The following is a 9,694-nucleotide window of genomic DNA, read 5'->3' on the forward strand; positions in this document are numbered from 1 at the left end:
CCCTGTTTAATGACCTTCGACCCCAGGACAAGGGACCTTTTACTTTTAACACTCCATCCATCCACTCACTTACTTATCCACTCACTCATCTACCCATCCATCTATCACCCAATCATCTACCTACTCTCCATCCACTCTGGGTCTGCCTGGCTCTGAGGCCTGTCATCCTCTAAATGCTTTGCCTCAGCCTTTGTATCAATGAACTGGCATTACGTCATATGCCACGTTATGTCATAGCCGAGTGTGAATATTTCTGCTTGCCCTGATTGTCTGTTGGTTGCAGGTCGCTTCTCTCTGATCACAGAGAGGCTGGAAGCCTGCAAACTACATTTGCTAGAGCCCTTACCAGTGGGCTTCCGATTTGTTTCTGCCAGTAGGAAGCACTGATCAATTAGAAGGCAGTAAAGTTCCTGGATCTGGGGGTGTTTTTAGTGGTGGTAACAGCAGTCATCAGCAGGGGTTCACATGTGGGTCTTATTCAGTCAGCAAATTTCTCCCAGGAGCACCCTCAGCAGTCCCGTGATCCCTGGACACTCTGGGTGACACCTGTTCCTCCAGCCTTGATGTAAAAGCTTCCTGCCATTACCAATATTTGGGTAATCTCTCTCTCACTCCTCTCATTCTTCCAACAGTTTTTTTTTTTTTTTTTTTTTTTAATGGAATATCACTCTGTTGTCCAAGCTGGAGTGCAATGGCACAATCTAAGCTCACTGCGACCTCCACTTCCTGGGTTCAAGCAATTTTCCTGCCTCAGCCTCCTCAGTAGCTGCGTTTACAAATGCCCATCATGCCCAGCTGATTTTTTCTGTATTTTTAGTATAGATGGGGTTTTGCCATGTTGGTCAGGCTGATCTCGAACGCCTGACTGACCTTGTGATCTACCCGCCTCGGCCTCCCAAAGTGCTGGGATTACCGGCATGAGCCACGGTGCCCGACCAGCCAACGGTTTTCATAACCAGTTCCACTCTTCCCTGACTGATAATGTCCTTGGTAGCAGGAATGACTTCCTAGAAATAGACCCCTAATGCTGGAAATCGGGATTGGTTATCTGCCTGGCTTGGGCTGGAACACAGCCATGACCTCATTGGCAGAGGGGACGTGATACCCTGGAAAATCACAGCATTCAACGGCAAAACTAATCCTCACAATATCACCTATTTAAGTGCCCGGGATGAAGTGTCTGTCGAAGGCAAAGCCTGGGAGACCAAACGGCTGAAGCCCTTCATTATGTCATGGGGACAGCTGGAGAGGCTGGTGGCTTCTGACCACAATGGAGTCAGAAGTGACAAACCCAGCTTGAGGCATGGACAGAAAACCAGAGAGCATCTTTGATAACCAGAAAAATCTCTTTAATATCGTGTAGCTCTAAGACCAATACAACCGAAAAACCCTAAATCCGACCCTGCAGGTTGCAGTTACGATGCAGGTTGAATTCACAGCCTTGCCGGAACTCTTACATAACATTTAGGGCATTTGATCTGGAAGGAGTGGGACCCTGAGAATCGTAAAAGGATATTTGGGTGGACTTGAGCAAATCCAAGAACCCTGAACTGAGGAAGAGCGGCGTGAGTATATGGTCAGGGGCTCCACGAATATTCCTGCTTACGACCCGGGCTTCACATGTGATTCAGCCTTCTCCACACCAGCCCGGCACTCCTGATTAGCTGCTCGCCTTATGGCTCGAGGCAGGACCCACCACAGCCATGCAGCTGAGTGGCAAAGTTGCTGGAAGTTTTGTTTATTGCTTTCAAGGCCATCTATCACCGCAGGCAGACATGAGAACTCATCACACAAGCTCCACGCCACCAAGAGGACTGGAGCTGGGCTGGTTCCTGGGCCTTTGGATCAGCATGGGCTTTGGTCTGTGACCCCGGACTCTAAGCCTCAGTCCCACCTGTCCAATGGGCCTAATAATGGGCATGTCTCAGGGCTGCTGTGAAAACGAAGTGGAGTAAGATTGCAACAGGCCTGGCCATTTCTTTCCTTCCGGGCAGCCACGTAACCCTGAGTGGGAACGAGGGGAAGCTGTCCTCCATCGGGCTGTTCCCTCCCTCGGGGGCTGGGGCAGAATGAGATGTGGCCCTGGGCACAGTGCAAGATTTTCACTTGTTTTAGAAATATTGGCCACAGCTTTCCCCAATGGGCACGTGCCAGCACGAGGCTGGGCCTCAGCTCTCTGCACTGGACCAGGAATCCCAAAGGGAGCCACTTCTTACGGCACAGCAAATCTCCCAGGTGGCATCACTGCCCATTCCTAGGAAACCCCACAAAGCCATGCTGCTTCAGAGCTGGGCTGTGGCCTCAGGGCGCGTTTTACACCTGGAGGTGGTCGGGAACTGTGGTGTGGGGTCTGGGGTCCTGAGGTCCCCGTTATCCTGCGGGAGGACCTCAGCCAAGCCCCAGTGCCACTCAGGGTCTCGCCCTCCACACTGAAGGCTGTGCTGAGGACCAACTGAGAAACCACTAGACACCACCAGGGAGGGAAGCCTGCCTCCCCCTCGCCACCGATTTAAGGCCGGGGCTGACCAACAGGTTGCTTTGGGGGTAGGGACAGTGCGGGGACAGCACTGCACACCAGACCACACCTTTTATGGAAACGTTCCTTTGAGACCCGTGGAGGAGCTTGCAGTGAGGAAGGGGGCGGTCCAGGAACAAGCTGGGCCCACACCCTGCCACGGGCCTGAGGGAAGGCACAAGTCACTGCCTATGTTGACCTGGCAAGAAAGAGAACCCCACAGGGTGAGGCGGGCAGGAGAGCAGCTTTGTGGGAGACCTCAGGGACCCTGAGCATCCTCTGCCCCGCCCTGGCTCTCACCCAGCTGCATAAACCGGCCCCACATGGCAGCATCCTCACCAAGGACTCCCAGGTGACCCAGGACAGGGAGGGGTGAGGCTGGGCTGCCAGGCAGTGTAGCACCAGACGGGATGGGCCGGGGGCTCCGGGGCAGGGTGTCTGTGGAGACCCAACCTGGGGAGATGTGGTTATTGCTCTGCTGAATACCCTGGGCCAGGCCCCATGAAGCCCTGCCTGTCCCCCGGCGTGAGTCAGCAGTGCTTTAAGGCAGCCCAAGGCGAGGCGGCCCAGGTCACAACTGTGGGAGCTTGGATCAGGTCTCCTCAGAAAGCCCTAGCCTCGGTTCCCAGGCACACGGCCTGTGCAGGCCTCCACGACCCCACACCTCCCGGTTCAAGAGTTAAGTGTGCTGTGGCTGGACAGATGGAGTCACCTGCTTGAACATGGGGGAGGAATCTGGTTGGAGCAGGAACAGGGTGGGCCAGGCCCATTCCCTCCTGGTCCTCAACATCCATGCTGCCCTCAGAGCCTCCTGTGCGGCCACTGCAGGGGACCCGCCTGTGGATGGCCTGGAGGCCACAGGGACAGCCCTAGCTCAGTGAGCGCCCCCCTGGTCATGATAGAGTATGCACTCGAACTTGGGGAGGGACGTGCGGATGGAGAGGGAGTCACCTTAGGGGGGGAAAGGTGGCCCCCAACCCAGCTGCCCCGGGACAGTAAGGGGAAGGCCCAGGCCTGGCTGCCCATCCTCTGTGCCTACGACCTGTTCCTATACAGCAATGGGCCACCCCAGCCTTGGAGGGGCCTGGGAGCAGCTGAGCCCGCCTCCTGCCAGCTGTGTCTCCCTGGAGGCCCAGGGCCTTCTCCGATCTCTCACACAAGCCCTTTGCAAACAGCCGACTTCCTGGAGGCCAGGGCAGGAGCATGTGCCACAGGGCAAGGGGCAGGGATGGGGCGGCTGCTCAGGATGGTGACCCCTGCTGGTCCTCGCTGTGACTCACAGCAGGGGTTTTAAGGAGACTTGGGCTCGGGGACCCCCACCGGCAGGGAGCACATGCAGATTTCCATGGTCCTGCGGCCTGGCAGGAAGGCCTGAGCTACCGTGGCTGGAGAAGGAACTCGAGGTGTCTCAGCGCCGAGACTGGGGCAGCAAGGAGGTGAATGGAAAACGCAACCTCAGGGCAGCCTGCGCCTGTGCGTGGAGTCAAAGGGAGGAGTCACCATGGCAACCAGCGCCCCTGAATGGGGGAGGAGGAAGGCATCAGGGTCCTGGGGTCCTGATCAACCTCTCCCAGAGGTTGTACTGCCCAGAGCCCAGCCTGACACCACCAGAAGCCTGGTGGGGATGCATCACTCCCAAGGGACGTGGTGTTGACTGACAGATGTCTCAGCCCTAAAGGGCCCCTGGCTACAGGGTGGCCCTCCAGCCCCACAGAGGAACAGGGATGAATGTGACCCTTGTTAAAGCTGACACAAGAGGGCAGGACCTGAGCCAGCCCCAGGGGAAGCAAGAGTGCCCCAGAAGGGCTGGTCCCACCAAAGCGTGCTGGTATGTCTCCCAGGCTGCACCCAGGAAGGCTGGGTGGGAGAGGAGCCTGGGCCGGATGGGCAGTGAGTGTGCCCGGCTATGCACAGCCACGAAAGGACCTGATGACTGGCGGCGCGCAGGAATCCCTGCAGCTGGTATGTTTCCTCCTCTTTGATGCTGAGGGTGGTTTCTGGAGAACAGTTCGCCTCTCTCCCACCCCCAGCTCCAAGGCATCTCCTCGGAGAAGGCCCAGGCAGGTGGCCAAGGCCAGCAAGGGGCGGGACTGCAGCTGCTCAGGCCCTCCTGGAGCTGCTCCCAGACGACAGGGATATAGGGGACAGCAGCCCGTGGGCACAGGGCCTCGGTATCCTGCAGAACCTACACACAAGAGGCCAAAAAAATATATGGGGGTACCAAGGAGGGGAAAACACCACGGCACAGGCCACCGGCCCGCCCATAGGCTGCATCCTATGCGTTTGTGTGTGTTCACAGGTGTGAATCGCACGTGCGACTGAGTCTGACCCAGTGCTCAGTCCTTTACTCTCCTGGTCTATGTCAGGGAGAGCCGCCCCTTTCCGGGGCCCTGCCTGCACCGGGCCTCGGGTCTGAGAAAGGGAAGAGGGCAGTACTGGTGGCAGGCGGAGTCTGGCATTGCCACCCTCAGAAGCTGGCACACGAGGTTTCTTATTGCTCCTCTTGACTCTGGGGCACACCCTTGTAATTTCCAGAAAGAACACAGGCCCAGGAGAGGTGGCAGCAGGAGTCCTGCCTTGGGCCTCCTGATCTCCGAGTGGAGCCAGGCGGGCGGGATGCAGGCTGGCCCTAGCCCCGACGTGCTCCCCGCAGGCCTCCCGTGAAGCCGCTGGTCTCTGCAAAGTGGGAGCTGCGGGGACCACCCGGCCTCCTCTCCGCCTTGGTGACCGGGTCACTGCCCATCATTGGTCAGCCGCCTCCAGAAATCTGGATGTGGGCCACAGATGAGTGTCCTTACAAAAATAACTCTGAGTCTGTTCCCAGTGGGAGCAGGTTCCTGAGAGCACACGGGGCCAGGCAAAGGCCGCGTGGAAGGGTCCAGCAGGGAGCGCTCCCGCCTGCGGGCCAGGGTTACGGCTGCAGGCGCTCCAGGTACTGCGGCAGGGGGTTCTCCTTGACGTACTTCTGGATGTACCAGCAGGTGAGATGGGCCTTCAGGTCCTCCTCCACCACAAAGTCCAGGGCGGCCTGGGAGCAGTGGGGCAGAGAGGAGATTGGTCAGGGCCTACAGCTGGCACCAGGAGGTGGCATCGTCTGCTCCCTCCCCAGGCCCCGACTCCCAGACTGCCCTCCCCCTTTGCCCAGGTCAGTCACTCTCGAGTTTCAGCCTCATCTGGGATGATCCCCACAGACTGGCCCAGTGCACAAGGAAAAAAACACATTACCTCTCCCCAGGGAGGCACAAGCCCTGTGCCCCAGGCAGCAGTGCCCCAGGCAGCATGGAGGGCAAAGGTTGCTTGCAATTCTCCTGGCAGGGTGGGGGTGGAAGAGGGGAAGCCAGCAGAGGGCCCAGCTACGTCCCAGCAGCGGCCCTCAAGGGGACTGATGGTCATTCTCCACTCTGGCTGCAACTCCCCTCATGAAGCCCAAACCTGCTCTCCAGGCAGCCTGGGGTTTGGGATGCGGTGAGGATGAGGGGTTGGGGCCAGAATGGGTGGGAGCCATCCATCGGTTCCACAAGCCTGACTGAGCACTTACTACAGGCCAGGCCTGGGGCCCCAGAACAGAATCAGGCTCCTGTGAAGCACCTGCCACACAGGGGGTGTGTGGGGACCCTGGAGGCTCAGCCATGCCTGAGGCTTGCGGAAGAGGAGCCTGCGCCCAGAAAGGCTGCCACCAGCCCCGAGAGGAGCCAGCACCAAGAACAGGCTGGACTGGCTACCTGGGCCACCATCTCCTCCCACGGTGGGTGGTGGCCCCCATGTCCCCACCCCCACCTGGCCCTGCTGCCTGCCTGCCCTACCTTGGCGAGGTGCTTGGCAATGCCGCGCCCACGGTAGGCATCTGGGACCTCGGTGTGCTGCAGGTCCACAATCCGCTTGCCCACGTACTCATAGAGCAGGACGGCCCGGTCATGACATCCTGGGGGTTGTAGAGACAGGCATTTGGAGCCATTCAACTGCTACAGCTGAATCCTGAATAACCTCTCGGTGCCTCAGTTTCCTCATCCATAAAGTGGGGCTGTAATAAAATGTCCTTCAAAGGATGGTTTAGAGGATTGAATGAGCTAACCTCTGTGACACACTGAGAGTAGTGCCCGGAACACTCAAGTCCCACGTGAACCTTTGCTACTGTGTCAGTCCCAGCACCCCAGGGCCCTGCCGCCCCCTCTGTACGCCGGCTCTCTGCATCCCCACCCCACCACAGCCCTGGATCTGGGAGTCCCAGGACCCAGCACTGGACACAGAACAGGGTTCAGCAAATCTGCAATGAAGGCAGAGCACAGAGACAAGAGAGGCAGTGCTGAGCCACGCACAGGATCACCTGCCGGACCCTGCCAGAGACGCAGCGGGCAAGATCAGAGGCCTGTTGGCAGGGTCTATGAGAAACGGACACTGGACACAGGAGGCAGCGGCAAACGGGCTTTCACACTCCACCAGGCCTGCAGCTCACCAGTGTACCCCAAACTCCTGCTGGGCAAACAATTAACTCAAGTTCTTCCAACCACAGTTTTTAGTGTCTCATCTTTTTGCCCATTTACCCAGCCATCCATCAGCCCACCCATCCATCTACCAAATATTTACTGAGCCCCAGGTACTGTTTCAGATGCTGGGAGTGCAGCAACGAACAAGCCAGGCAAGGAGTCCCGTCCTCATGAAAGTAACAGGGAGAAAGGGAGTAGACATGAAAAGCAAGTGGATGTGTAGGATGCCAGGGAATGGGGGCAGGTGGAGACAGAAGGAGAGGGCAAAACCAGTGCAAGGGCTCTGAGGCAGGAGTGGGCCTGAATGAGGGGCAGCTGGAGTGGAGCAGTGAGCGGAAGGGCGGAGGTGATCGATGGGGCAGGGAGGTGATGGGGCAGGTCCCGCAGAGCCTCCTAAGCCATCTTAGCTGGGTGCCACCAGAAGGCCGTCAGCAAAAGGACGGATGTGATTCATGACTGCACATGATCCTGCTGCCACCGTGGGGAGAACCGATGGGGGGGCAGGGAGCCCCGAGGGTGAAGATGGGGCACAGACCAGGGTGGGGCAGCAGGGCTCTGGAGCGGGGTTTTGACTGGATGGGGTTTCAAAGCGCACCCAGCAGGATTTGCTGTTGGCTCGGACGTGGTCAAGCAGGGAAAGGGGAGTCTAGGACTATATTGGGGTTTCCAGCTTCAGGGAGCTCCAAGTGTGTGAAGGAAATGAACAAGCTGGGTGGGGCCGTTAGGGAGGCCCCTCCGAGGAGAAGCCTCTGTAGGGAAGGTGTGCGGGGCACGGCTGGGGCACAGGGCCCCAGGTGGGAAACTCACCACGTTGGCCCTGAAAGACGCTCATCGCCACCCGTCTTTCTCCACTCTTTAAAAGCACACCGTGTTTCATGTGTTTTAACTTCAAAATCCCAGAGAATCTGCCCTAAAGCCTGTGCTGGGTGGCACGACGGGAAGAGATCCGACCACTTGTCCAGGGCCATGGGAACCGGGGCCAACAGCCGCAAGGAGGCTGTCTGCCCCTCAGTTTCTCCTTTGGTTCTCCCCAAGCCTGAGGAGAGTGGCTGCAATTCATGTCCCCGTTTCCAGAGGAGGAACGACGAGAGCCGGGGATCCAGTCACACACAGGCCAAGAGGATGCTGGAGCTCAGGCCTGATGGCCCCAAGTCACAGCACTCCTTCTGCTCCAGTGACGCACCTGCTACATCCTGTGCCTCCATCGCCTAGGTACCGCCCTCTGCCCGATGCCCTTTCCCTGTTCCCGCCAGGCCCAGCTGAAGGTTCCCCAGCCCCACTCTGCTCAGGCCTGCAGCCCCCGCCCCCTCCTTGGCCCTGTTGCCTCCTCCTTGTGGGTCTAAATGTTCTTCTGTGGGCTGTGCCCGCCACCCTGGCCAAGGCCCAGCTGTGGCCACTGCCGCCTGACCTGGCTGCACAGCAAGGGACGTGGTTCTTGGCTCCCCACCTACTGGGGTTAATTCAACTCATCCAGGACAGGCAAACAGAGGGCGGGAGGCTATTCTGGGACTGACCTGGTCACCAACAGAGCTGCCTACCTACCCTGGCCATTTAATTACCCCAGGCTCACTGAGGGCCTACTATGTCCCTGTAGGGTTTGGGCTGCAGGGCAGGCAGCAGTGAACAAAACCCATGACGCTCTTCCTCATGGAGATCTTTTTTTTTGAGACGGAGTCTGGTTCTGTGCCCAGGCTGGAGTACAGTGGTGCAATCTCAGTTCACTGCAACCTCCACCTCCCAGGTTCAAGTGATTCTCCTGCCTCAGCTTTCCGAGTAGCTGGGATTATAGGCGCCCACCACCACGCCTGGCTACTTTCTTTATTTTTAATAGAGACAGGGTTTCACCATGCTGGCCAGGCTGGCCTCGAACTCCCAACCTCAGGCGATCCACCTGCCTAGGCCTCAGAAAGTGCTGGGATTATAGGCATGAGCCACTGCGCCCAGCCCAGCATGGACATCTTATCTACTTATTACACAATAGTATCATTATAAATAATACAGGGGCTGGGCATGGTGGCTCGTGCCTGTACTCCCAGCACTTTAGGAGGCAGAGGCAGGAGGATCGCATGAGCCCGAGGGCTCAAGACCACCCTGGGCAACATGGTGACCCAGTCTCTACAATAATAAAAATAAAAATGTTGGCCAGGCATGGTGGCTCACTCCTGTAATCCTAGCACTTTGGGAGGCCAACGCGGGTAGATCACCTGAGGTCACGAGTTCGATACCAGCCTGGCCAACATGGTGAAACCCCTTCTCTACAAAAATACAAAAATTAGGCCGGGTGCGGTGGCTCAAGCCTGTAATCCCAGCACTTTGGGAGGCCGAGGCGGGTGGATCACGAGGTCAAGAGATCAAGACCATCCTGGTCAACATGGTGAAACCCCGTCTCTACTAAAAATACAAAAAATTGGCCGGGCGCGGTGGCTCAAGCCTGTAATCCCAGCACTTTGGGAGGCCGAGGCGGGTGGATCACAAGGTCAAGAGATCGAGACCATCCTGGTCAACATGGTGAAACCCCGTCTCTACTAAAAATACAAAACATTAGCTGGGCATGGTGGCGCGTGCCTGTAATCCCAGCTACTCAGGAGGCTGAGGCAGGAGAATTGCCTGAACCCAGGATGCGGAGGTTGCGGTGAGCCGAGATTGAGCCATTGCACTCCAGCCTGGGTAACGAGAGCAAAACTCCGTCTCAAAA

The 9,694-nt window shown here is 57.8% G+C and overlaps 1 protein-coding gene across 1 annotated transcript in view; it reads right to left on the reverse strand.

Annotated features, from left to right (window-relative positions):
* Positions 1–1,327: 1,327 nt before the first annotated feature.
* The window catches only part of NATD1 (N-acetyltransferase domain containing 1), a 14,992-nt gene continuing 6,625 nt past the window's right edge, over positions 1,328–9,694 (reverse strand). Inside the window, exons 2-3 of the mRNA XM_032263387.1 lie at positions 6,319–6,437; positions 1,328–5,543 (exon numbers count right to left, since the gene is read on the reverse strand). Coding sequence (XP_032119278.1) covers positions 5,427–5,543; positions 6,319–6,437 — 236 coding nt within the window. The 3' untranslated portion in view covers positions 1,328–5,426. The remainder of the gene's footprint in view (positions 5,544–6,318; positions 6,438–9,694) is intronic.

The sequence above is a fragment of the Sapajus apella genome, unplaced genomic scaffold (assembly GCF_009761245.1).
Source record: "Sapajus apella isolate SASKATOON/1434 unplaced genomic scaffold, GSC_monkey_1.0 scaffold136, whole genome shotgun sequence".
Taxonomy (NCBI): Eukaryota; Metazoa; Chordata; class Mammalia; order Primates; family Cebidae; genus Sapajus; species Sapajus apella.